Source organism: Coregonus clupeaformis, chromosome 16 (genome assembly GCF_020615455.1).
Source record: "Coregonus clupeaformis isolate EN_2021a chromosome 16, ASM2061545v1, whole genome shotgun sequence".
NCBI classification, from domain to species: domain Eukaryota; kingdom Metazoa; phylum Chordata; class Actinopteri; order Salmoniformes; family Salmonidae; genus Coregonus; species Coregonus clupeaformis.
In genome coordinates this window covers 35,385,355-35,411,843 of record NC_059207.1, presented here as the reverse complement: position 1 = coordinate 35,411,843, position 26,489 = coordinate 35,385,355, and the positions used below count along the sequence as shown (strand labels likewise).

At 43.6% G+C, this 26,489-nt stretch overlaps 2 protein-coding genes across 3 annotated transcripts in view; one reads left to right on the top strand and one right to left on the bottom strand.

Moving 5' to 3' along the window:
• The window catches only part of LOC121584825 (bridging integrator 3), a 52,363-nt gene extending 42,707 nt beyond the window's left edge, over nucleotides 1–9,656 (top strand). Inside the window, exons 7-9 of one of the 2 annotated variants that reach the window (XM_045225701.1) lie at nucleotides 3,468–3,552; nucleotides 4,575–4,709; nucleotides 7,915–9,656. In XM_045225701.1, coding sequence (XP_045081636.1) covers nucleotides 3,468–3,552; nucleotides 4,575–4,709; nucleotides 7,915–8,061 — 367 coding nt within the window. In that variant the 3' untranslated portion in view covers nucleotides 8,062–9,656. Of the gene's footprint in view, nucleotides 1–3,467; nucleotides 3,610–4,574; nucleotides 4,710–7,914 lie in introns of both variants that reach the window. The other variant, XM_041900967.2, reaches the window with a different exon arrangement.
• Nucleotides 9,657–10,536: 880 nt separating this feature from the next.
• LOC121584824 (long-chain-fatty-acid--CoA ligase 1-like) lies at nucleotides 10,537–23,685 on the bottom strand. The gene is made up of 21 exons (XM_041900966.2): nucleotides 23,568–23,685; nucleotides 19,549–19,793; nucleotides 19,288–19,402; nucleotides 19,123–19,187; nucleotides 18,910–19,011; nucleotides 18,614–18,713; nucleotides 16,823–17,001; nucleotides 16,600–16,632; nucleotides 16,443–16,494; nucleotides 16,150–16,223; nucleotides 15,771–15,848; nucleotides 15,538–15,672; nucleotides 15,286–15,420; nucleotides 13,509–13,604; nucleotides 13,337–13,409; nucleotides 12,268–12,356; nucleotides 12,017–12,133; nucleotides 11,786–11,929; nucleotides 11,418–11,519; nucleotides 11,233–11,304; nucleotides 10,537–11,078 (listed from the first exon to the last, which is right to left on the bottom strand). The coding sequence occupies exons 2-21, from the start codon at nucleotides 19,789–19,791 to the stop codon at nucleotides 10,938–10,940; spliced, it is 2,145 nt and encodes a 714-aa protein (XP_041756900.1). The 5' UTR covers nucleotides 19,792–19,793; nucleotides 23,568–23,685; the 3' UTR covers nucleotides 10,537–10,937.
• Nucleotides 23,686–26,489: the final 2,804 nt, after the last annotated feature.

The following is a 26,489-nucleotide window of genomic DNA, read 5'->3' as shown; positions in this document are numbered from 1 at the left end:
AGAAAGCAATGTCATCAGGTTATGAAACTTAGACCTGGGTAAATAAACATGCATGGTGAATGTGACACCTGACTTACTGTGCCTATATAGAATCATACAAAGTATATTAAAGTGCTCTCAAATGTGTGAAGATCCAGGTATCTAGTTGGACATCTCCACCATTGACTTGATGGTTAGTCTACAATGGTAAGATTTTCTGACTAAACAGGTTGGCAACCATTTTAGTTTTCTAGTTTGGAAAATGTAAAGTATTTTGCAAATGAAGTGGCGTAGCTGCATTTCTGTACTATATTTCCTGTAAAAGCAGAATGCACAGAACCAGTGTGTTGGAGCAAAGTAAGTCCCAGGATGAGGCACGGACTCCTGTTGCTAAGTTACAAATGTGTTTCCTATTTTTAGTACATAAGACAAGGATCCTCTCAGAAAGATTATATTTTCATTTTGAATAAAATCATTGAAACCGAATTAATTGTTTCATGCCATTTTGCACTATAGTAGTTAAATAATATATTGGAGTCGGTTTGACTGACCATTGTCCTCCATGGTTGTTTGAAAGTGACTCCAGTCTACACTAAGATGTCTCCTACTTGAGGACACTTTTCTGTGCTGCTTGCGTATCGATCCAGGAGACCTCACTTCAAAAAGTTGTCAGTGGTTTAGAGAAAGCTTATTCTTTCTTGTTCAGTCTACACTACCGGTCAAAAGTTTTAGAACATCTACTCATTCAAGAGTTTTTCTTTATTTTTACTATTTTCTACATTGTATAAATAATAGTGAAGACATCAAAACTATGAAATAACACACATGGAATCATGTAGTAACCAAAAAAGTGTTAAACAAATCAAAATATATTTTATATTTGAGATTCTTCAAATAGCCACCCTTTACCTTGATGACAGCGTTACACACTCTTGGCATTCTCTCAACCAGCTTCATGAGGTAGTCACCTGGAATGCATTTCAATTAACATGTGTGTCTTCTTAAAAGTTAATTTGTGGAATTTATTTCCTTCTTAATGTGTTTGAGCCAATCAGTTGTGTTGTGACAAGGTACGGGGGGTATACGGAAGATAGCCCTATTTCGTAAAAGACCAAGTCCATATTATGGCAAGAACAGCTCAAATAAGCAAAGAGAAACGACAGTCCATCATTACTTTAAGACATGTATGTCAGTCAATACGGAACATTTCAAGAACTTTGAAAGTTACTTCAAGTGCAGTCGCAACAACCATCAAGCGCTATGATGAAAGTGGCTCTCATGAGGACCGCCACAGGAATGGAAGACCCAGAGTTACCTCTGCTGCAGAGGATAAGTTCATTAGAGTTACCAGCCTCAGAAATTGCAGCCCAAATCAATGCTTCACAGAGTTCAAGTAACAGACACATCTCAACATCAACTGTTAAGAGGAGACTGCGTGAATCAGTCCTTCATGTTTGAATTGCTGCAAAGAAACCATTACTAAAGGACACCAATAAGAAGAAGAGACTTGCTTGGGCCAAGAAACACGAGCAATGGACATTAGACCGGTGGAAATGTGTCCATTGATCTGATGAGTCCAAATTGGAGATTTTTGGTTCCAACCACCGTGTCTTTGGGAGACGCGGTGTGGGTGAACGGATGATCTACCGTAAAGCATGGAGGAGGAAGGTGTATGGTGTGGGGGTGCTTTGCTGGTGACACTGTCTGTGATTTATTTAGAATTCAAGGCACACTTAACCATCGTGGCTTGAAAAAGAAAAGGAGAGCTGCACACTCTAGGAGCTCAGATGCAATCATTTAATAACCTAATAACCAACGTTTCGACAGACAAGCTATCTTCATCAGGGTATAATGACAAACACTGCTGGTCACTAGTTTATATAGTGTCAAAGGACACACGCAGGTGTCTGTAATCATGGCCGGGTGTGGCTTAATAGCATTGGTTAATTCACAGATAAACAGAACACACAAAAAACATGGATAGCATACGATCATAGATACAACTTGGCTACATAGGCCCACAAACATTTACAATGAATAGCAAAATCACAATAATCACAAGAATGGCTTCAAATCAAAGTCTACATTGAGACCGAAGGGAGCAAGGGTCTTTAAATTAAAGATCCAGGCAGCCTCTCGTTTTAACAATAAGTTGTCGAGGTCACCCCCTCTCCTAGGGAGGGTGACATGTTCGATGCCGATATAACGTAGGCACACTTAACCAACAATGCATTTAAAATAAAACAACAACATTGGCTAATAGGATTGATGGAAGAGGCAGTTTACTCGCTCGCCGTCTGATCCTTACAAGGCACCCCGACCTACGTCCACGATATCTCCGTCTCTTTCTCATGCGAATGACGGGGATTTGGGCCTTGTCGGGTGTCTGTAGGATATCCTTCGCATCCGACTTGTTGAAGAAAAAATCTTAGTCCAATACGAGGTGCGTAATCGCTGTCCTGATATCCAGAATATCTTTTTGGTTATAAGAGACGATGGCAGAAACATTATGTACAGAATAAATTACAAATAACGCGGAAAAACACACATAATAGTACAATTGGTTAGAGGGCTGAAAAAAAAAAAAAAACTTAACCAGCATGGCTACCACAGCATTCTGCAGCGATACGCCATCCCATCTGGTTTGGGCTTAGTGGGACTATCATTTGTTTTTCAACAGGACAATGACCCAACACACCTCCAGGCTGTGTAAGGGCTATTTTACCAAGAAGGAGAGTGATGGAGTGCTGGCCTCCACAATCCCCCGACCTCAACCAAATTGAGATGGTTTGGGATGAGTCGGACCACAGAGTGAAGGAAAAGCAGCCAACAAGTGCTCAGCATATGTGGAAATTCCTTCAAGACTGTTGGAAAAGCATTCCAGGTGAAGCTAGTTGAGAGAATGCCAAGAGTGTGCAAAGCTGTCATCATGGCAAAGGGTGGCTATTTGAAGAATCTCAAATATAAAATATATTTGTAGTAACTTGGTTACTACATGATTCCATATGTGTTATTTCATAGTTTTGATGTCTTCACTATTATTCTACAATGTAGAAAATAATAAAAATAAAGAAACACCCTTGAATGAGTAGGTGTTCTAGAACTTTTGACCGGTAGTGTACTTTCGATCTTAAAGTGCAATACTTTTTTCAATGCACATGTTTATTATTTTAAGACAACACCTTGGGTTCATTTCGCATGATTTGTTTAGATTTCTTGGTCTGAATTGAGGACACAATGCAATAAGTAGGAAGTATCATTCAGATATGTACACAGAGCAATGTCATGTCTCATTATGTCCACATCTCAGGTACAAAGCAGTCACTTTGTCTCCATGATGTGTTGTCCAGCAGGCTCTCAGTATCTTTATCTCTCTCTGTCTCTCTGTGTCTCTGTCTCTCTCTCTCTCTCTCTCTGTCTCTCAAGGTCTGCCTCTGTGTGTCAGATCTCATTCGCTGTGTCTCTGTGTGTGTGTGTGTGTGTCTCAGGTACAGCAGTGTGTTCCCCAGCCTCAACATGGCCGTGAAACGAAGGGAGCAGGCTCTACAGGACTACAAGAGGTTACAGTCCAAGGTAGAGAAGTATGAAGAGAAGGAGAAGACGGGTCCCACCATGGTCAAACTACACCAGGTACACTGCTCTTTCTATGTAACGGAACAGTGCTAACAGCTTCTGCTGGCACGTGTTGCCACTTTAACTCTCACTCCATATCTCCGTTGGGCAGCAGAAGTCCTAGCATGGTGTCAGTGGTTTCAATACAATCAAGAAGTGAACAAGGTACAAATGTTGACTGGATATGAACAAAAATAGTTGAGTGCATGTATACTGTACATGTGCTCTCTGTTCACCCACGCAAGCTACCAGGCTCTCAAGTATTGCCTTTTGAAAAGACACTGCTGCACATATACAGGCACGTAATTGAGTATTGTAGACACACTCACCGAGACCTCTTCGGCAGCACACACATATTCACAGATATCAATGCAGCACTGCCTGGGCTCACACCCTCACATGGCTGCCCACCCACACACAATGAGAAAAGCATTGTCAGGGGCACAAAGCCTAAAGAGGCCCCCTATCTCCCTGGCCTTTGAATCTCACAGCTCTTAGAGAAATGATCTTGACAAAACACTACCACACCAGTTAAACAGACTCACTAAGGACGGACACACAGAGTAGATACTTAAGATAAACATTAGTGCTCACAGGTAATGCTGTTATACCTTCCTCCCTCCCCACTAACATACACACACATCATGCACTCTAAATCATGCATATTCACTGAGATATCATTTTTTTATGCCCACCAATAGACTACCTGCTAATACATCACACATAATCCTGATCAGTGGTGGTGTGGTCTGCACACAGCCAACTCTTCCCACATAACCCACTCCTCCTCACTTGTGGTCGTGATTAGTCTTTTTATTTTTTCTCTGCGTCAGAACACATTTTCATTCCTCCTATTGTTTTTCATTGTTATTGACAGATGACATTTCTGAGAACGTAGCTGGAATATTATTGTTGAGACTCCATAGTTATGATGAGGTGTGTATGTTGAAGTGTCAACCTGTCGTCTGTTTGCCCCCGTCCAGGCCAGGGAGGAGCTGAGACCAGTCAGGGAGGACTTTGAAGCCAAAAACAAGCAGCTGTTGGACGAGATGCCCAAGTTCTACCACAGCCGCATCGACTACTTTCAGCCCAGCTTTGAGGCACTCATCCGGGCACAGGTGAGCTATAGTGTATCTGGCTGGGTGCACACTCATGACATACCCAGTTTAACTCCTGTGAGCCATCTTTGTAATGCATACATACATGCACAGTTATGAATTATTAGGCCTAGGTATGTATGAGCATACAGTTGATACACAAAACCTGTTAACTGTCCAATCCCAGTTCAAAAAGTGTCCAATGGGTTTTATTTGTCATTATAGTAGATTGTTGATTTGGGTGTAGTGTTGCGCCCAGCAGTCTGTTGACCAACAGCATGGAGTGGTAGTGGAGTGGAGAGAGTGTGTGTAATCCTCCCTGTCTCCCTCCACCCAGTCTTAATGTGATTAACCCCCAGCGACGGCCCCACTCCTCCCTGATTAGCCCAGGAAGCCCAGGTCTGTCCGTCTATCTGTCTGTCTGGCTCCAGCCCCTCTAACCTGCGAGCCCGCCTCGCTTTATCCAGCCCAGCAGCTGAGCCGAGCACCCCCACACCGTTAACCCCACCCCAGCCATGTCATTTCCCCTTTGGGATAGAAACTGGCACACGCCTAATCAGATTGAGTAGTGGCCACGTCACTAGGCCAGGCTGGCGCCCCACCCCCAAACACACTGACAGACCGACAGCTGCCTATCAGACTCAGCCGACATTGTGTCATTGATACTACCAGGCAAGCCCAGAGGGGGTTCAAAGGAAGTTGATATTTGCGTCCTTTGATCTATCCATAGTTCTGTCTTCCGTGACAGAGTTCTTTACTTTCCCCCTGTATTTCTATGACATTAGAACAGGTGGGAAGGCTTGTATGTGATGACTGTTACTGGAAGACTGGAAGTGAATGGAGCCCTCCTGGGCTGGCTGAGTAAAGACAAACTTGTGTAACAGCAGCGGAGCCTAATCTTCACAGCTCAGGAGATGGTGTCACTGGAGGTAGTCTGTATGAACTTGGCAGCTGCCATTAGGTCTCTGGTAATCTTGTTAGCTGATCAGGATTATCTCCTCCATAGTAGCTCTGTAATGTAACACTGGACATCACTGAGCCATTATCTCTCCCTAGAATGATGATTATAGAAACATGGATCCAATGCCCTATAAGATTAGGATTTAATAGAGACAGGTTGTGGATAAAAATGATTGGGTAAAGATTTTGGGCCTTCCCACTGTTAGTGTCCCTTTTCCAGTGCTCTGTCCTCTATGGACACTGGAGCATGTCTGTACTCAGTCATCTGCAAATAATGACTTGAAACAGTAATGAGGGCCCTCTGAAGGCAAAGCGCTGATGACTCAAATTCGCTCAGAGAGCGCATCTCTAACCCCAGCACACTGTGAATGGAGGCGGGGGGGGATGCAGTTGGGTCAGAGGGACAGACTCCAGCGCCGGGCTGGTCTACACACCCACTCCTCCAACACAGCCGCTCCTGGGTGGTCAGTCAGCACTGCAGCCCATGCGCAGTCTGGACTCCCTCTCCCCCGGACCTGCTGCATGCCTCCCAGGGTGCCCTCACAATGCCTCCCTTTGTTCTGAGGCTCTAGCACCACTAGCAGGAGTTCCATGAAATGGCTATGAATGGGACGCAATGCTCTGCTGTGATCGGATGTGCCTGTCCACCTGTACGGATGCTGGATAATTGAGACATTGTCTGAGTTTGGATTCCCTGTGGTTGTTCTTGGTTAGGGTGTTCTGTACTGCTTGTACAAGCTGAAAGAAATGATATGTTCTTTTGACACGCTACTGTCATAATGATTTAGTTATTTTGCACTTCTCCTGAGGCAATTGATAGATTAGATTGATAGATGGGATCATATTGGATGCCAAAGTTCTGCAACTTTTTCTCCCACGTGCTGTATGTTTTTGAAATATTGTTAGTGAAATAAACAGTCATAGTTGAGGTCAGATGAGTTGGTGTAGCTCTGTCTAAAAAAATATTTAGTCATCAGGGCCAGGGTGACGAGGGTGTGTATTTGGACATTTGTAAAATAAAATAAAAATAAGAAAATAAATAGACATCACATAGTTCATATAAATAAGTCTGAATTTGGCCATTGGCTTCTTTTCATAGGTGGTCCATGGAGTTTATGGCACATGATTACTGGGATAATTGTAGAGACTGGATGACATGAAGGATGTTCACCCCAGACCGGACACCGTGATCTGGTGTACATTATAACTGACATGTATCCCATAGCTTTTTCACCAAGCCACTTTTCAAATGAAAAATATCCGCTTTGTCCCCACATACACCGGTAACCCAATACTCATGGCCCACTCATGTGGTCTAAGTGACAGAGTTCGGTATAAACACACACAGGCTTTTCAAACTGGGTTCCTCTTCCGGTTAGTCACTGGGTATACCAACTGGCTTCTGTTAATATAACTGAGCTGCAGCTGGCACACGTCATGTGGATTAGACATTTGGATAGTTAATCACTGTTCAAATGTAATTAGTTGAAAATGGCTACATGATCATTTCTCTACCAGCATGCCTCCTGTGACAAAGCTCTTATAGTAGCATGTGGCTACGTCTTCTCCCTACCCAAGAGAGAGAGATCTTCATTTTCCTATCTGAAATGGCCTGTCTATATTCTTCAACGCCCTTGATCTGCCAGCAGCTATTCTTTTATTCCAGCCTCTATATAGAACAGAACACACGTGTGCATTTGCAAATAAGTCAGAAATGCCCCCTTAAGTGCACTGTAGCGTATGCATCGCTGCATGAATAAATATTGAAATGTGTGTGGGTTTCAAGGGGTTGTATTTCCCAGTACTTTCATTCTCTGCCCACTCTTTTGGAGTCTTGTAATGTGATTAAAGTCTATTAATCATCAAAGCATCTCTCCTGGGATCCTGACTCATGAACTGGGGGAAGAAACAGGGGTGGAATGTGTCAAGAAAGCTTTCAGCGAACACTCTCTGTATCATGTTCAGATTGGAAGAGAAAAGGCAGGGTCACTACCCACTGAAGTGCTGGGGTTTGGGCTTTGTTTTAGTTGTTTGATTTCTACGGGCTCGCTCCTTTACTTCTGAATGGCTTCTCATTAGTGGAGGTGAAGGGCTATAGGACCATGAGCCTCTGCATGTTGTAAGTAAACTGTGGTTAGATTGGGGGGGTGGACTGGGCAGGGTTCTGATTTGAACTTCAACTGCTCTCTTTCTGTAAGATCCTCATCCTCTTAAAGTCTTCCACCTCAGTAAATTAACCATTCATCTCTTTCCTTCTCTCTTTCAGGTGGTGTACTTCACGGAGATGCACAATATCTTCAGTGAGTTGACGGATCAGATCGACCAGGCAGGGCTGACTGATGAGCAGAGGGAGAGGGAGAATGAAGCCAAGCTGAGTGAGCTGCGTGCTCTGTCTATTGTCGCTGATGACTGAGCGCGGGAGAGAACACCAAGGAGGGGAAGGGCTCGCTCTATACCTCTGGCCTTGACTCCTTTCAAACCTCAGTGAATGGATTGCTCTTCAGGATCCTTCTCACTGTGCAAATGGACAGCTTTGGTCATATCCTAATCATCAATTTCTTTCTTGCACTCATCTTCCCACCTCTCTCTCTCTCACATCTGACCCTTTTCTCACGTCTAAAGAAACACTGATAGCAATTCAAAGCATTTTAACTGCCACATTTACCAAGCCATCAGCCAAGTGCTATTATCATAAGCCAATATGTATATATTTTTTTTAAATCATGGAATGAAACTGTTCTAAGAACTCATTTGTGGGTCACACCATAGAATTACATATAGAACTAGTAGATTTATAGGATATCCGTGGGTCACACTTTCTTCTCAAAGCTGCATACTCGGTTTTGATCGTTTGAGTTTTGTAATCATTTCCAAATCAAGGTACGTACCAAAATGTAATTTATTGTACCATATTGGTAGTACTGTCTTGAACACTAATATTGAAATGTTAGCAGACTAGAGGATGAAGTGTAGGTCAGAAAGCTACATTCAGTTGAATCTCTGTATTTCTCCCTCCCTCAGGGGTTATGCACACTGATCTAGCCTGTGCATTGTGGACTGGGAGCTTATTTGTTGGGGTAAAAATTATATTGAAAGTTACCTGTAGTATTTAACACTAGCCACTCCAGTTTCCTGGCTATGGATATAATACGTCAAACTCTTTCATCTTCAGACCTCTGATGGTGGCTGTATAAAGGAGTGTCAAAATGTTTTTGTCTGTTCCCTAATCGTCCCCTGCTTCTGAAAAGGACAATCTGACATAGTCTTAGACTGAGATAGTCCTTATACCCTTATCTTGTTCTTCATGTAGGTTTTACAAGTCAAGCTAGAGTGCTTGCCTTTCAAAAGCAACGCTCTTGCTCCCTCTAGTGACACTTACTGTTCATTGTTCTCATAGCTTTCCTTCATTTGACCATATCTTTGTTGTTCTTTGTTCCATTGTTTGTGCTCAGTTTTATTTGTGCAAACAGTTTAATTATTGATTTAAACTCTCCAGTAAATGTTCCTACTACATACCAGATCAAATAAAACCAGGAGAGGACCATGTCTATCAGTTATTGCCTAAGATGAGATCATGGCATATGATTGAAGTACATCACTTAACTATTATACCCACCTTTGTTGGATATTTATTAATGGCAAATGCTTCTGCTTGAGGATGACATTTTTTCCTTAGTCAATGATTGTCAATTTGTCATGTTTTGAGGGAATTCTCTCTTGACATGTGTGCCTTTTCTTTGTGGACAGCTATGCACAAAATGCATACTTGACTAAATGTGTATTTTTTTTATTATTTGGTTACCTTTTCCAAAACATAGTTCTAGTTTAATTAACATTGTTATTGAGTGAGAAACTTGACTTGTAATCTGTTTCTTTAATGTTAGTGGGTTTTATTAAGCAGTTTTGTTGTTGCTCTGTTACCATCTGTTTAGACATTGTGTTCAGTAAAGCTTTTTCCATTGTCATTTTCTATGAACAACCATGCAATAAATAGATGTAAGAAGTGTCTCCTTCAGTGATCTGCCTTGTCATACACTTCAACTAAATGAAATTGACTAATGATAATCATCATAGTTTCTTTATTAAGGAAAGCAACATACAATAATATTTCTACATTGTTGGGATTTAGTCAATCGTGCCCAGTGAACATAATTCATCAATATTCACAGTTTAAAATGCACTTCCCATTTACAAATTCACTATTTAATGGCAACTGCATAAATTATAAAGAGATTCTCCGGTACTTTTGTATAATTTTTTGGCAGTAGTTTTAAAAGTAGTGAGTGCTCACAAGCCAAAAGTAGTCCCCGAAAATGTATTATGTTATATGTGCACCACGTCATTGCGCTTTCTCAGGTGCTACGGTGTATGCATCTTTCTAGCTGTCACTCAAATGGCGAGGGGCTGAAGCTCATTGGCTAGAACTCAAATTGCTAGGGGCTGGCCCATGTGGGGGAAAATGGCGCAGCACAGTCCCTTTCAAACTAAGGATTTAGTGGCTAATTGAGATAAGACCGTAATTCTGCTCATAGCTTATGAATGTATGAACTACACATTGACACACCCAGACCAAAGCCGGCGGTTTAAAGAAGTTCCGGCGCATGTCTTTAAGGGTAATGTTTCAGTTGAATCCCTTATATAACCTTGGAGAAAGGACTGTGGTCAGTAAATGGGAATGATTTACTGCAGATATCGTCTTGTTCAAAGCTACTGTATCTCAGTCACAGCTTCACTGAGAACACTAAACAATCATCTCTAGAATACACACCTGAATATTAATTCATTTACACTGCAAGAAGCAGCCTTCACGAGGTTTAGATGCTACATATTAGTCAGAAGGATGGAAGTGTGGTCCAGGGGGGCATTATCAGGCCCACCTAGTGTCTACTTGCTCACGGCTCTCTACCCAATTTTTTTTTTTTTTTTTTTTTCTACGGCCAGGTTTTGTGCAAGGACAACATTTGAGCAAAAATAGTTTGGTCCCATTTAATGTTGTTGTTCCTACTGTCTATGATGTGTAAACAATGAAAATACATTTGACACACTGATGTACAAGAAGCAGCATGGTATCAGACTGGAATCCCCTGAAAACCGTACCAAATGTGTTTGATAGTATTGAGCTGGGTACTGTAGGAATTGCCTCTGTTGGCTTGGCTACATGCTCAGTTTTTAGTACTATAGTGAGATCCAGCAAACTGCATATCTTTGTCCAGTGACAGGAAACACAGACACAGTTCATGTAAATGTCAGGGGAGTGTGTGTGAGCATGTTACAGTGGATAGAGGTCTTCTAGATGGCAGTTGTGCTGTACATGTTTGTTATCTGTTCCTGGAAGACCCTGTGGATGTCCACTCGTCTGGTCTTCAGAGTGGGGGTGAGGAGACCGTTGCTAACACTGAACATCTCTGGATGCAGGTGCAAGTCCTTCACCTAAAAGTGAGGAAAGAGATGGCAAAACGATCAGACTCTTTATGTTGTATTCAGTTTCCTGTTACACCATGTTTTATGTCTTCATATACCATGGCACCATTTGTTACAAATATGAAGCCAATGTATGCCTGTATTCATGTTGAAGATTCCTCACCTGCTCAAATGACTTCAGCCCAGCTTCCTTCCCCACGGCTGTCATGTCTTCTAACACTTCTTTCTTCACATCCTGTAGTGAGAGAAGATTTCAATCAGTACCTTCGGAGTTGATACAATCCAACAACAGCAAACATTGTAAAGGTGCAGATGGCCTATTGAGTGAACCAGGGTGACGTCACATACTGGATTCTGGCAGAGTTCCTCATAGGTTCCAACGATTCCCCTCTCCTTAACCCAGTCAATGAACACTTCTGGGTCTGGCACAACAATACCGATCAGGTGACCCTGGAAACAGAACATAAAACAGTGTTAGTGAGAATGACTGTGTCTTAGAAAAAGGACTATTCTCTGACAGTGAATACAAGAGTACATTTACATTTACATTTTAGTCATTTAGCAGACGCTCTTATCCAGAGCGACTTACAGTTAGTGAGTGCATACATTTTCATACTGGCCCCCCATGGGAAATGAACCCACAACCCTGGCGTTGCAAGCGCCATGCTCTACCAACTGAGCTACAGGGGACTACAGAGTACTGGTATATCAAATACCTGTAGGCTGTCTCCGTGCACAAAGACCTGTAGCACAGGGACACAACGCATGTAGACATTCTCAATCTTCTCAGGGGCAATGTACTCTCCCTGGGACAGCTTGAAGATGTGCTTCTTCCTGTCGATGATGCGAAGTGTCCCATTCTAACAGGAAAACATACCGACACACATTCATGACTTGACTGACTGGAGTATCTACTGATCATTGTCCTCTATGGTAACCCAGCTCACCGGTAGCCACTGGCCCACATCTCCACTGTGCAGCCAGCCATCACTGTCCAGGGCCTCTGTTGTTTTCTCCTCATCTTTCAGGTACCCCCGGAACACACTGTGGCCACGGATACAGATCTAACTCAGCAGAAAGGTAGGAACAGTGTTAATATAGGAACAGCACTTGATACACAACAGCCAGAGTGATACATTTTTGCTGGGTATGTTGTACAATAACACGGTAATACCATTATGCTTTTTTACCACCTCACCTCTCCTTCTCCGTTCTTGGCATAATAGTTCATATCAGGAATGTCAACCAACTTCACCATGGCACAGGGCAGGGGAGCACCAACATGGCCTGAGACACACACACAGTACCAGAGTATAACCAACATGCAGATAATGGGATCACTACAGCCCCATTCTCAGTTCCTTGGTGTCCACATCACCAACGAACTATCATGGTCCAAACACACCAAGACAGTCGTGAAGAGGGCACGACAAAGCCTATTCCCCCTCAGGAGACTGAAAAGATTTGGCATGGGTCCTCAGATCCTCAAAAAATTCTACAGCTGCACCATCGAGAGCATCCTGACTGGTTGCATCACCGCCTGGTATGGCAACTGCTTGGCCTCCGACCGCAAGGCACTACAGAGGGTAGTGCGTACGGCCCAGTACATCACTGGGGCCAAGCTTCCTGCCATCCAGGACCTCTATACCTGGCGGTGTCAGAGGAAGGCCCTCAAAATTGTCAAAGACTCCAGCCACCCTAGTCATAGACTGTTCTCTCTGCTACCGCACGGCAAGCGGTACCGGAGTGCCAAGTCTAGGTCCAAAAGACTTCTCAACAGCTTCTAACCCCAAGCCATAAGACTCCTGAACAGCTAATCATGGCTACCCGGACTATTTGCACTGCCCCCCCACCCCATCCTTTTTACGCTGCTGCTACTCTGTTAATTATTTATGCATAGTCACTCATTTATGCAACTCTACCCACATGTACATATTACCTCAACTACCTCAACTAGCCGGTGCCCCCGCACATTGACTCTGCAACGGTACCCCCCTGTATATATAGCCTCCCTACTGTCACTTTATTTTACTTCTGCTCTTTTTTTCTCAACACTTTTTTGTTGTTGTTTTATTTTTACTTTTTTTGTTAAAAATAAATGCACTGTTGGTTAAGGGCTGTAAGTAAGCATTTCACTGTAATGTCTGCACCTGTTGTATTCGGCGCATGTGACCAATACAATTTGATTTGATTTGATTTGATCAGTGACTAGTTGTCTCCAGATATGAAGTACATAGTTTCCCATAGTCAGAGACTCAGCCCCTTACCTGCACTCCAGTCACCTGGCATGGAGAAGGTGCAGCCTGCTGTGCATTCAGTCTGCCCGTAACCCTCGAAGATCTGCACAGAGCAGCAGGCACATTCCACATCACTAAACCTCACACTCCCATCAGAAATAAACCCACACATTTAGCCTGAGCTCCAGGCAGGCATTCTCACCAGACAGCCGAGGGTGGCCCTGAGGAAGGAGAGCACGGTGGGGGAGATGGGGGCCGAGGCGGTCAGAATGAACCTCAGATTACCTCCTAAATTAGCCTGAAACACAAAGAAACAACTAGAATCCAATTACATCTAACAAATACAGTTTTCTGAAAAGGGAGACTTTACAGTGCATTCGGAAAGTATTCAGACCCCTTGACTTTGTCCACATTTTGTTCCATTACAGCCTTATTCTAAAATTGATTAAATCGTTTCCCCCCCTCAAATCTACACCCAATACCCCATAATAACAAAGCAAAAACAGTTTTTTATACATTTTTGCAAATGTATAAAAAAACAAAAAACTGAAATATGACATTTACATAAGTATTCAGACCCTTTACTCAGTACTTTGTTGAGGCACCTTTGGCAGCGATTACAACATTGAGTCTTCTTGGGTATGACGCTACAAGCTTGGCACACCTGTATTTGGGGAGTTTCTCCCATTCTTCTCTGCAGATCCTCTCAAGCTCTGTCAGGTTGGATGGGGAGCGTAGGGCACAGCTATCTTCAGGTCTCTTCAGATATGTTCGATCGGGTTCAAGTCTGGGCTCTGGCTGGACCACTCAAAGACATTCAGAGACTTGTCCTGAAGCCACTCCTGCGTTGTCTTGGCTGTGTGCTTAGGGTCGTTGTCCTGTTGGAAGGTGAACCTTCGCCCCAGTCTGAGGTCCTGAGCGCTCTGGAGCAGGTTTTCATTAAGGATCTCTCTGTACTTTGCTCCATTAATATTTCCCTCAATCCTGACTAGTCTCCCAGTCCCTGGCGCTGAAAAACATCCCCACAGCATGTTGCTGCCACCACCATGCTTCACCGTAGGGATGGTGCCAGGTTTCCTCCTGACGTGACGTTTGGCAATCAGGCCAAAGAGTTCAATCTTGGTTTCATCAGATCAGAAAATCTTGTTTCTCATGGTCTGAGAGTCCTTTAGGTGCCTTTTAGCAAACTCCAAGCAGGCTGTCATGTGCCTTTTACTGAGGAGTGGCTTCCGTCTGGCCACTCTACCATAAAGGCCTGATTGGTGGAGTGCTGCAGAGATGGTTGTCCTTCTGGAAGGTTCTCCCATCTCCACAGAGTAACTCTGGAGCTCTGTCAGAGTGACCATCGGGTTCTTGGTCACCTCCCTGACCATGGCCCTTCTCCCCAGATTGCTCAGTTTGGCCGGGTGGCCAGCTCTAGGAAGAGTCTTGGTGGTTCCAAACTTCTTCCATTTAAGAATGATGGAGGCCACTGTGTTCTTGGGGACCTTCAATGCTGCAGAAATGTTCTGGTACCCTTCCCCAGATCTGTGCCTTGACACAATCCTGTCTCGGAGCTCTATGGACAATTCCTTCGACCTCATGGCTTGGTTTTTGCTCTGACATGCACTGTCAACTGTAGGACCTTACATAGACAGGTGTGCTCCTTTCCAAATCATGTCCAATCAATTGAATTTACCACAGGTGGACTCCAATCAAGTTGTAGAAACATCTCAAGGATGATCAATGGACATTTTGAGTCTCATATCAAAGGGTCTGAATACTTATGTAAGTAAGGTATCTGTTTTTATTTGAAATACATTTGCAAAAATTTCTAAAAACCTGTTTTCGCTTTGTCATTATGGGGTATTGTGTGTAGATTGATGAGAAGAAAATAATATTTAATCCATTTTAGAATAAGGCTGTAAGGTAACAAAATGTGGAAAAAGGGAAGGGGTCTGAATACTTTCTGAATGCACTGTATGTGTTCAGTGACTGACCTGAATCCTGTTGAACACCAGCCTGTCCCACAGACTGTTGTTACGTACCACCCCACTGCTGAGCTCAGCCTGCTTCCTCCTCACCGCATAGTGCAGCACTGCCCGGCGCAATGGGGACGTCATGGAGCCTAAGATCTACACACAGACATGCATGCACACAGAAAAGAGCATAGAAAAAAATTAAATCCTACATAAACAAACAAAATTGGTATGGTTGGTACAGTATCATAGGATTTGGACTCATCTGCTGACCTTGTCGTAGATGCGGTTGAGTAGGCGAGGCACCACTGGGAAGAAGGTGGGTTTCAGAGTCTTAATATCGTCCATGAGCAGGGAGATATCCCCCTGGTAGAATCCTACCCTGGCCCCATGACATAACATGGACACCTGAGGCAGACAGGACCATTTAGAAGCACTGTCTGACATGCATAGTCACCAAGACAGACATATACAAGTATTATTGTAATCAAAAGAGGGTGAGCTACCTGAATCATCCTCTCAAACATGTGGGCAAGAGGCAGGTAAGAGATTGACACGTCCTCTTGCTGAATCACAAATGACCCCTGTAATGGAGGGAAATAATTGACGCATAAAACAGTTACACAGTGGATAATAGAGATGGCATACAACCAATTAAATATGCAATCTAGATTTTACAACAGCAATGTATCTTTTACAAGGACAATTATGGGTAAACTATTTTGCATTCACAAGGGCTATTAAACATCCCATTTATCATATCTTAAAACACTACAGGGAGAAGAACAGTGAGAGAGATGGATGGAGTGAGACAAATAGAGAGAAAATGGAGCTAGCCATGAAACTCCTTCTGAATTCAAGACGGAGGTGGGAGCCAGAACAGACCTCCAGGATCTTAATAACAGAGGAGGAGTTGGAGGCGATGTTGCCGTGGGTGATCATGGCTCCCTTGGGCTTTCCTGCCCAAATAAACAGAACACAGTTTAGTTTGAAGGAGGGCATCATTGCACGGCTCTGTGTAGCACCGGAATTTATCTCATAACATAATGAGAGGTTGTCAGTGGGCCCCCATGGGCACATTCCTAGCAGTGTGGGTAAATGCTTAAGTATATGATTAACATGCAGGGTAGTGGGGGTACTTGAGGCCTCACACAGAGATCTATAAAAACACATGGTACCTGTTGTTCCACTGGTGAAGCACACGACTGCCAGGTCCTGGGGTTGGGGTGGCTGCAACAAACAGACACAGATGATTGACAACAGGATCAAAAACAGTAGGGAAGCAGCAAAAACTGTAATTGAGACCTAATCGACATTTACCAGAGGAAAACTCACCACAGGTTCTGTGAGGTTCTGTCGTCCAAGTTCCTGCAATATGCACATACAAACACAAGGTCATGTCTGTGGTACTCAAGGTGACTTATAATCTAACCCCAGTGAAAGGGTTTGTGATGTGATCTTTTGTTTGTGATGTTGATCCAATATCCCAACTAAAGAAGCAGGCATCTATTCTAGCAATTCATCATCTTTACATTGTATACATCTACCCTCCTCCCACCATGAGCTGTGTGAGTTCTAGAATCTCCACACCACAGTTCTTCCCCCTCTCCACTATGGCATCACTGCAGGCATTGAAGAGCACCAGACAGGAGAGAGTAGGCGTCACACCCTTCTCCTTATTCCCCAGAAGGGACTCTGCCTTCTCCTCCTTGTCACAGATCACCAGGGAGATCTCCGCTAGGAGGTGAAACAGCCAGAATGAACAAGAAGAGTAATAGGACAGTGGTGGACATATATATATATATATAGTACCAGTCAAATGTTTGGACACACCTACTCATTCAAGGGTGTTTCTTTATTTTTACTATTTTCTACATAGTAGAATAATAGTGAAGACATCAAAACTATGAAATAACACATATGGAATCATGTATTAACCAAAGAAGTGTTAAATAAATCAAACTATATTTTAGATTCTTCAAAGTAGCCACCCTTTGCCTTGATGACAGCTTTGCACACTCTTGGCATTCTCTCAACCAGCTTCACCTGGAATGCTTTTCCAATAGTCTTGAAGGAGTTCCCACATATGCTGAGCACTTGTTAGCTGCTTTTCCTTCACTCTGCGGTCCGACTCATCCAAAACCATCTCAATTGGGTTGATGTCGGGTGATTGTGGAGGCCAGGACATCTGATGCAGCACACCATCACTCTTCTTCTTGGTCAAATAGCCCTTACACAGCCTGGAGGTGTGTTTTGGGTCATTGTCCTGTTGATAAACAAATGATAGTCCCACTAAGCGCAAACCAGATGGGATGGCGTATCGCTGCAGAATGCTGTGGTAGCCATGCTGGTCAAGTGTGCCTTGAATTCTAAATAAATCACTGACAGATTCACCAGCTAAGCACCCCCACACCTCCTCCTCCATGCTTTACGGTGGGAACCACACATGCAGAGATCATCCGTTCACCTACTCTGCATCTCACAAAGACACGGTGGTTGGAACCAAAAATCTCAAATTCATCAGAAACTCGTGTTTCTTGGACCAAGCAAGTCTCTTCTTCTTATTGGTGTCCTTTAGTAGTGGTTTCTTTGCAGCAATTCGACCATGAAGGCCTGATTCACGCAGTCTCCTCTGAACAGTTGATGTTGAGATGCGTCTGTTACTTGAACTCTGTGAAGCATTTATTTGGGCTGCAAAACTCTAATGAACTTATCCTCTGTAGCAGAGGTAACTCTGGGTCTTCCTTTCCTGTGGCGGTCCTCATGAGAGCCAGCTTCATCATAGCAATTGAAGAAACTGTCAAAGTTCTTGAAATTTTCCGGATTGACTGACCTTCATGTCTTAAAGTAATGATGGACTGTCGTTTCTCTTTGCTTATTTGAGCTGTTCTTGCCATAATATGGACTTGGTCTTTTACCAAATAGGGCTATCTTCTGTATACCAACCCTACCTTGTCACAACACAACTGATTGGCTCAAAACCATTAAGGAAATAAATTCCACAAATTAACAAAGCACACCTGTTAATTGAAACGCATTCCAGGTGACTACCTCATGAAGCTGGTTTAGAGAATGCCAAGAGTGTGCAAAGCTGTCATCAAGGCAAAAGGTGGCTACTTTGAAGAATCTCAAATATATTTTGATTTGTTTAACACTTTTTGGGTTACCACATGATTTTATATGTGTTATTGCATAGTGTTGATGTCTTCACTATTATCCTACAATGTAGAAAATAGTAAAAATAAAGAAAAACCTGTGAATGAGTAGGTGTGTCCAAACGTTTGACTGGTACTGTATATATATATACCCATACATTACAGTCTGTTGTAACAGAGTATTCCAGCCTTACCAAGGTTGAGGATATGCACCATGGCCTCCTCTCCGAGTGTGTCATACAGGGGCACTACAGCCATTGAGAAGGTGTAGCAGGCCAGCTCTGAAATGATCCACTGCCGCCAACAGAGGGAGACAGAGCAACACTATTAGAAAGACAGACCCCAGACTCCTTCCTAACTGATGCTTGGTCACCACATTAGTGGAGTCTCTACAAGGACAGTGCTCTAACAGACAGGGAAGTATTAGGATTAAACGTCTTGGCATTTCACTACGTAGAATAGCAGGGAAGGAATGTGTAGCCTTCTGTACCTCTGGCCTGTTCTGGGCAAATATTCCAACAAACTGCTCAGGGTTTGGTTGGCAGCCTTTGCCCAAAAGCCCAGAGCCCAGCACCTGTGCCTGTTCAGCCACCTAAAACAGATGACAATCAGACAGCAACAATAATAAAATAATTGAATAGAGCTTGAGCATACCGTATGTAATTACTTAGCAATAACGATCAAAGACCAAAGATCCACAGACCTCACTGTAGGAGATCCACTGGTAAGGTTCCCCAGGTTTCCTGAAGCCAAGGCATGGGCCATCCCCTGTGCATCAACACATTCTAGTCAGGTACACTCTGGCATGTCTGGTAAGTTGTCATTGCTCATAACTAGCCCATTAGTCCACTGTGTCCGACCAGCTCACCTGCCACCCTCAGTCCTCTCTGGAACATATCATAAGCTGTCCTGGTGTCATCATAGTAGAACTCCAACAGGACATCGTCCTTGAGCAAAGCTGAACGCCTCCAATTGGGCTCTCCCTGCAATATATAGACTCCATAAAAAAAATACAATCCAAAATACAGTGATAAATACAACTACTATTACTCACACAAACAAACACGACTGTTCTTAATAAATATTACTCTTACTAACACTCATCTGCTCCAGAACACAATACTCTCACCTGTACAGGGATAGACTGGGCATTCAGATCACAAGGAGGACGCATGGGCCGAGGGCGGGTCACCAGCCAGTATGCAGTGAAGGAGGCCAGAGCCCCTATACCCAGCAGAGAGGACGGGGACAGAGAGACGGAGAAAGAGGACAATGAAGGGAGAGAGGGGACAAGGCTCCAGAAGTCCTCCCTCTCAGGTCCTCGAACCCCCCCACTGAAACGAAGGGACTGGAACCACTCCTGAAAATGCATAGCTGAGAGAGAAAGAGAGAGAGAGAATATGAGTGTATTTGCCTGAATGAATGAGAGAGAAATGTAATGAGAGTGTAAAAGTGAAAGGGGAAGCAATTACATCCAGGAATTCTCTACAAACTTGTGAAAAGACGTCCACAGAGGTGCTATTGTACTTTAGAAACAGAACATAAAGCATGTGCAGTGTGCAAGAAAGAGTAGCTAATCTCCCCTATACAATAGTTTTCTAAATGTTTCAGGGAAAAGAGGGGCTGAGGGGGGTCAATGTTTATGGAACAATTAGGAATGAAACTGACAAATCGTATACAGCACAAAATGAATAAAGCTAAATGACAACAAACAAACTTGGTCACCAAAACTAAACAATGCAACATCCTCTGTTTTTAAAAGCCGACGCACACTGGCCCTCCAGCTCAGCAGACAGACGGGGGGGACTGAGGAGAGAATGAATGGCTGGGGTGTATAGAGGACAGACACTCGGAAGTAATCATGATTGGCTAACCAGAAACAGGCACTTAGTCAATGCTGTGTCCACCAACATAAATGGAGCTAGAGAGAGGAGAGAATAAAGAGAGAGAGTGAGTGAGAGAGAAAGAGAGTAGATGCATTCAGTAAGAGAGTTTGGTGGGGAGATGGGAGGGACAGCCTGTAGATCCACCCTCATGTTTCCCTGCCAGTCTGTAATGGTCACAACCAAACCAGAGTACGAGAAAGAAACGTGGGCACAACATGTTAACCAAAACAAATGTGAAACAAACGTACATCTACTAAAGCATTTCATTCTCACACCCTCCTGTCTTCTAAAATCTTCTAAGTCTCTCCAAACTATGAGTTTGTCCACCGTTCCACTTTCTCTGCATCAGCACATGGAATTCACTTCACCAAATAAATCCCCCTCCCCCATACCCCTCAACCTCTCACCCACTTTCTCCCCCCTTCTTTCAGAAGTAAAGGGGATAAAGGGTGGTCACTCCCCTCTCCTTCAGTCTTTAAAGCAGGCCAACCATTTCCCAGTTCACCCCCCTAGAGAAGAAAATGACCAAAGATTCATCATTTTTCTCATTACTTTTTCTTCAAGTTCTTTGAAAGTTCTAGGACCTCTCCAAATGCACAATATATAAGCAGAATATATTGCTCTGAACTCAAATAAAATGCCCTGTTGGAATGGTCACATAATTCATACTGTGCCCAGCATCCATAATAATTCATCAATTCTGTTAGCTGATAAAATAATAAATATGGCAACAATTGCCCTAAGCATTGCACTACACCTGCTGAAAAGTTGCAGTCTGAGTTTGGAAGGTCCCCATGGCTCCTTTGACATATACCAATGAGAAAATAAATGGGCTTTCATAGATGACACATCAAAAATGATGGTTTGCTGAGAAGAGAATATCCCCCTATATTCCCCTATTTCTCTCTTTATCTAGACTAGAATGTAGCATTATCACCCTTCCTCCCTCAGTCCCATTCATTATGGCTATTGTCAGAACCAGACAGGGACTATTGTGCTTCCCTGGCACTTAGTCCCAAACAGAAATGAGACAAAGGGAATAATGGAGACATGTGAAACAGTTACTAAGCAAATGAAATATCTAAGAGGGATTAAATACACCCATTGTAGGCCTCTAACATATATTTTCTCTATAGCCTTTAGAGTAAACGCAACAATCTGGAATGAATCACCTATACTGCTCAGTAAGGTACACATTAAAAGGTGCCATAAAGCACCAGCTTAGAGTTTCAAAAATGACAAATATTTAAACAGACACCCAAGGGCAGTTTGCATGTCTGTGCATATTCACTCCTGCTGGCAGGCAGAAACAGAGATAAAAACAGAGCAACACTAAGACAAAAGCAAAAACCACACAATGTGTAATCCTCTCCAATAGAAAATAATAAGAACGTTTAAAGATGCAATGCTTGTCTGTGGAGAAATCTATAATGAGGATCAGGAGCAGTATTGCACCCTCTATCTGTATCCTCATTGTCTTTGTACTAAATTAACATAGGTGCCTATGTCACTGCACACCTGGGTCTATGTTCTACAGGAGAGTGGTGCATGGGGGAATGTGGTTGGCAAAGGATTTCATCATCAAGCAGAGATTAAGCATTGTTTTCAGTATTTTCCAGATTTCTAGTGATCAAAAGCCACCCCACTACAAAAATCTAATTACGTGTGTGAGCAAATGTCATGTTGGCTTCGAAGGCCATCCCTGATGAAAGAAAAATGGCAGAAAATGTTATTCTCTGACCCAGAAAACTACAGGTGAGAGAGGAAGGACTGAGCAACAGCATAGCCTAGCAGTATACCAAAGGTTTAGTACATTTTGCACTGCTTCCATGTGGTCACAGAAGCAAGGGGTCTGAGTGGAGATGGGAAGAGCACTGGGGACACGTGAGGTTAGTGAATGAGTGAGAGAGTAAGGGGGAGAGAGAATGAAATGCACATTGTTTTCCCGGCTGTGATTCCCAAATGAAGCGTGAAGAACACAGACATAGTCACAATTAGGGTTTTGGGAAGGGAAAGGCGATGGAGAGGAAAACAGAAGGCACGGTAACCATCACCATGATGGGCTGCTGGGAAGATTAACAGTCCAGGAGCAGACAGAGCAGAGCAGAGGCCATCACTCTAGTCAACACACACACACAAAGAACACAGGAGGTCTTTGCAGCACTCCTACCACCATCATTAGACTCCCATGGTATTGATTAAAAGGAGGGCCTGTCTAGAATGTGTGTTTGTACACTAAAGCAGCACAGCGCACTATGCATAAATGGACACAAACTTCAGCTGTCCACAGTGTTACTTTATCCACAGTGTTACTTTACCTCCACTGTCTGACTGTACCAGCAACACAACAGTGTGCCAACTCAGCCCTGCCCAGACTGCATTCCAGCAACATCAACAACTTTTTAACACCTTGCCTGTGGTTTCCATTGACAGACATAGACTTCAATATTAAGGCAAAGGCACAAAGCCCTTGCAAAAACAAACTAAATGAAGACGCATGGGTACATGCAGCCAGGCATTATTTCGGGTAACTGTACAGCATGAACTGCAATAGGAGGAATGACAAAGAACTCAAGCTATACACGGGTTTGGTCCAGCTGGCCAAATACCATTGGTTTCAAGCCATATAGCACTTACCTTTGTTTGGGGAAAAAGAAGGACCACATAATTCTGCAAAGGGTGTTTTCACCTCATATGCTAGAATTAAAAGTACAAAGAAGTATTTGAAATATATCCTTCCTTGAAACTGATAACCTACTGTTATGGCAGCTGACAATTTCTTACCATGTATTGCAAAGTTTAGAATATTTTGTCTTTCAGTTACTGTGTAGATATTGGGGTGTTAACTAATACTGTAGCTTGCAAAATAAAAGGCTACAATGTAACTAAAAACAGCCAGATTGATGGTGAGCTCGAAAATCGAATTTCTGTCCCATTCATGGCAATACATAATTTAACATGCATCATCTTCAGAATAGACACACGCCTCTGACTCTCTCTCTTCATTTACAGAATAGTGCAGGACAACTCAACATCGTCAAAACTGTACTGTACCTGTTTCAAAGCTAGTATCGAATGGAAATGGTAAACAGGTTGTAAGTGTATTGAACTTATGCCACGTTGAGTACGCTACTTTGTATCCAATAGTGTCACTACAAAGTGTGTTCCAATTACCTACTCTAGTTAATTTGTACCTAGTAGAGAACTTTCCCCACAGTTTTAAAGAAGTCGTTTCACAAGTCTCAACGCAGCTGACTCTTACCTGAATAAAATCTAAGTCACCCGATTTTCTTCAAATTGTGTTCCTCTACTTCGACAGGAGTAGCGAAATCACCACCCGCCACCAAACATACCAAAGTGTAACCCTTAACCCCCCTCTTCTTGAGAGGGGTACATCTGGAGACCTCATCTCTCAGGCCCCTCTCTATACTGCCATCTACTGGAGACCTCATCTCTCAGGCCCCTCTCTATACTGCCATCTACTGGAGACCTCTTCTCTCAGGCCCCACTCTTTACTGCCACCTACTGGAGACCTCTTCTTCTTCTTCCATGAGGTTTAACGGCGGTTGGCATCCAATTTGTTGCATTACCGCCACCTACTAGACTGGAGTACAACTCCCTTATCTTTCCTTGAAAAATAAAATAAAACAAACCAAAGAAATATCCTACCATCTAACACTACACTCACACATTCAAAACTATTACTAATAATTAACCCCACCCTTCTCCACTATTTAAATATACTCACTCCTACCTCATGCCCTCAACCTGAAATGATGGGACATCACCACTTAACACTCTCTGTAACTCTTCTGCTGTCAAGTCTCGCACACCCAAATATCTCTCTGCAGCTGCCACCACAACTTCAATTTTCTTCGACTTACGTTCCATCCCTGCAGTACAATTAATAACCATTGCTATAAACGCTAAAAATCCAATCTTACTGAAACATATATCACTTGCTTGCCTATCCCACTGTACTGGTATATATCTCCTACTCTCACCACTACCCCCATTGACCCCTCTTCCTCTACTTTCTTCACTGCCTCCACATATGACAATTTCTTCTCTAATCTTACCCTGGAAACCTCAACCTGCTTCTCTCGAACTGGACATGGCTGATCCCCAGCCCCATGGCCACCCCTACAATTAGCACATACCACCACTTTCCCCACTGCTTCACACTCTTTGTCTCATGCCCTTCTGCACACTTCTCACACCTTGGAATCTCCCTCCTACATACTGCTGCCACATGCCCATAAGTTTGACACCTGTAACATCGTAATGTACTCGGCACATAAGCTCGCACAGGATAACTTATATATCCTAATTTCACTTTGTCAGGCAAAGACTCAACTTCAAAACTCAAAAGAGCAGACAATGACTCTTCTGTTTCCCCACTCTCGCCACCCTGTTTGTGTCGCACCAAACGACGAGCATCACACACACCAGGAATCTTCCCCTTAAGTTGATCCACTTTTACATTTACTGCTACCCCAGTAATCACTCCTTTCAATGGCGCCCTTTTCTTGTTTAACTCTGAGCGCCTTCTCCCTCTGCCCAACAGAAACACAAACAATTATCACTAGACCACTTCTGGTTACCCTCACCGATTCCACTATACCCAATGCTTTTTTTCACCCATCTTGAAACCACAAATGGATCAGCCAAAAGGCAAGGATCCACTTTTTCCACAAACTTCACTCCTACTGTCACAGACTCATCTTTATCCTGACCCTCTGTGCAAGGCTCTGGCTCCGAGCACTTCACCACACCTACCACCTCCGATACTTCACCCTCATTCACTTCCATTTCTCCTCCTGTCTTCAGCTCACTTTGCTTACATTTCCTACCACTTTTCTTTAACAAACCTTCTCCCTTTTCCCCGCCATTTTTTACTGACTCAAACTCAGTCTTCCTCCCTCTCTCTCTTAGACCTCCTCTGCCTCTCTTTTTCCCTCCATTCCTCCTCATTCATCCAAGTATACGTCTCCTTATGATAATACTGCATTTCTCCTAACCAATATCTGTTTCTTGCCTTCTCAAAGGACTCCATTTTCCCCCTCCTTTCCCTTCCGGCGTCTATTCTATCCTGTGGACTTGTGTCGACATCTTGGCCTGCGTCTTCCATCGCCCCTTCCACGTGCGCATACGCCGATCACTGGAGACCTCATCTCTCAGGCTCCTTTCTATAATGCCACCAACTAGAGATATCTCAGGCACCTCCCCCTCATCCTCAGGCCCCTCTCATCTCTCAGAGATTGCCATAGAACTGAACTCTCTACATGTCAGACAGGATTATTGTCATCATCCAACATAATTCACAATATTTCAATAATGCAAAATATGGTTACATTTGTTGTCTCCCAAATAGAATGAAATAAACAAGTCAATTAAACAATTGGTATAGTGACATGAGCAGCATTCCATGAATAAAATACTTCTAAATAAGCATATAAACCAGGAACGGTAGGCTATTTCGATTTAGGTAGGCAAATCAAAATGAAGTTTAAAAAATGGCTGCTACTGCGACCCGTAGAACGATAAAGTAGTCATGAGCCAATAGAAAGAGAAGCATCCAAGAGCCAATTGAAAGAGGGGGTTTGTTTTCCCTGGGCGGTTTGTCACTGAGGGGCCTGAGAGATGTGGGGAGGGGCATGAGAGATAAGAGGGACCTGAGAGATAAGGTCTCCGGTAGGTGGCAGTATAGAGAGGGGCCAGAGAGATGAGGTCTCCGGTAGGTGGCAGTATAGAGAGGGGCCAGAGAGATGAGGGGCCTGAGAGATGAGGTCTCCGGTAGGTGGCAGTATAGAGAGGGGCCAGAGAGATGAGGTCTCCGGTAGGTGGCAGTATAGAGAGGGGCCAGAGAGATGAGGGGCCTGAGAGATGAGGTCTCCGGTAGGTGGCAGTATAGAGAGGGGCCAGAGAGATGAGGGGCCTGAGAGATGAGGTCTCCGGTAGGTGGCAGTATAGAGAGGGGCCAGAGAGATGAGGTCTCCGGTAGGTGGCAGTATAGAGAGGGGCCAGAGAGATGAGGGGCCTGAGAGATGATGTCTCCGGTAGGTGGCAGTATAGAGAGGGGCCAGAGAGATGAGGGGCCTGAGAGATGAGGTCTCCGGTAGGTGGCAGTATAGAGAGGGGCCAGAGAGATGAGGGGCCTGAGAGATGATGTCTGTAGCTAGTC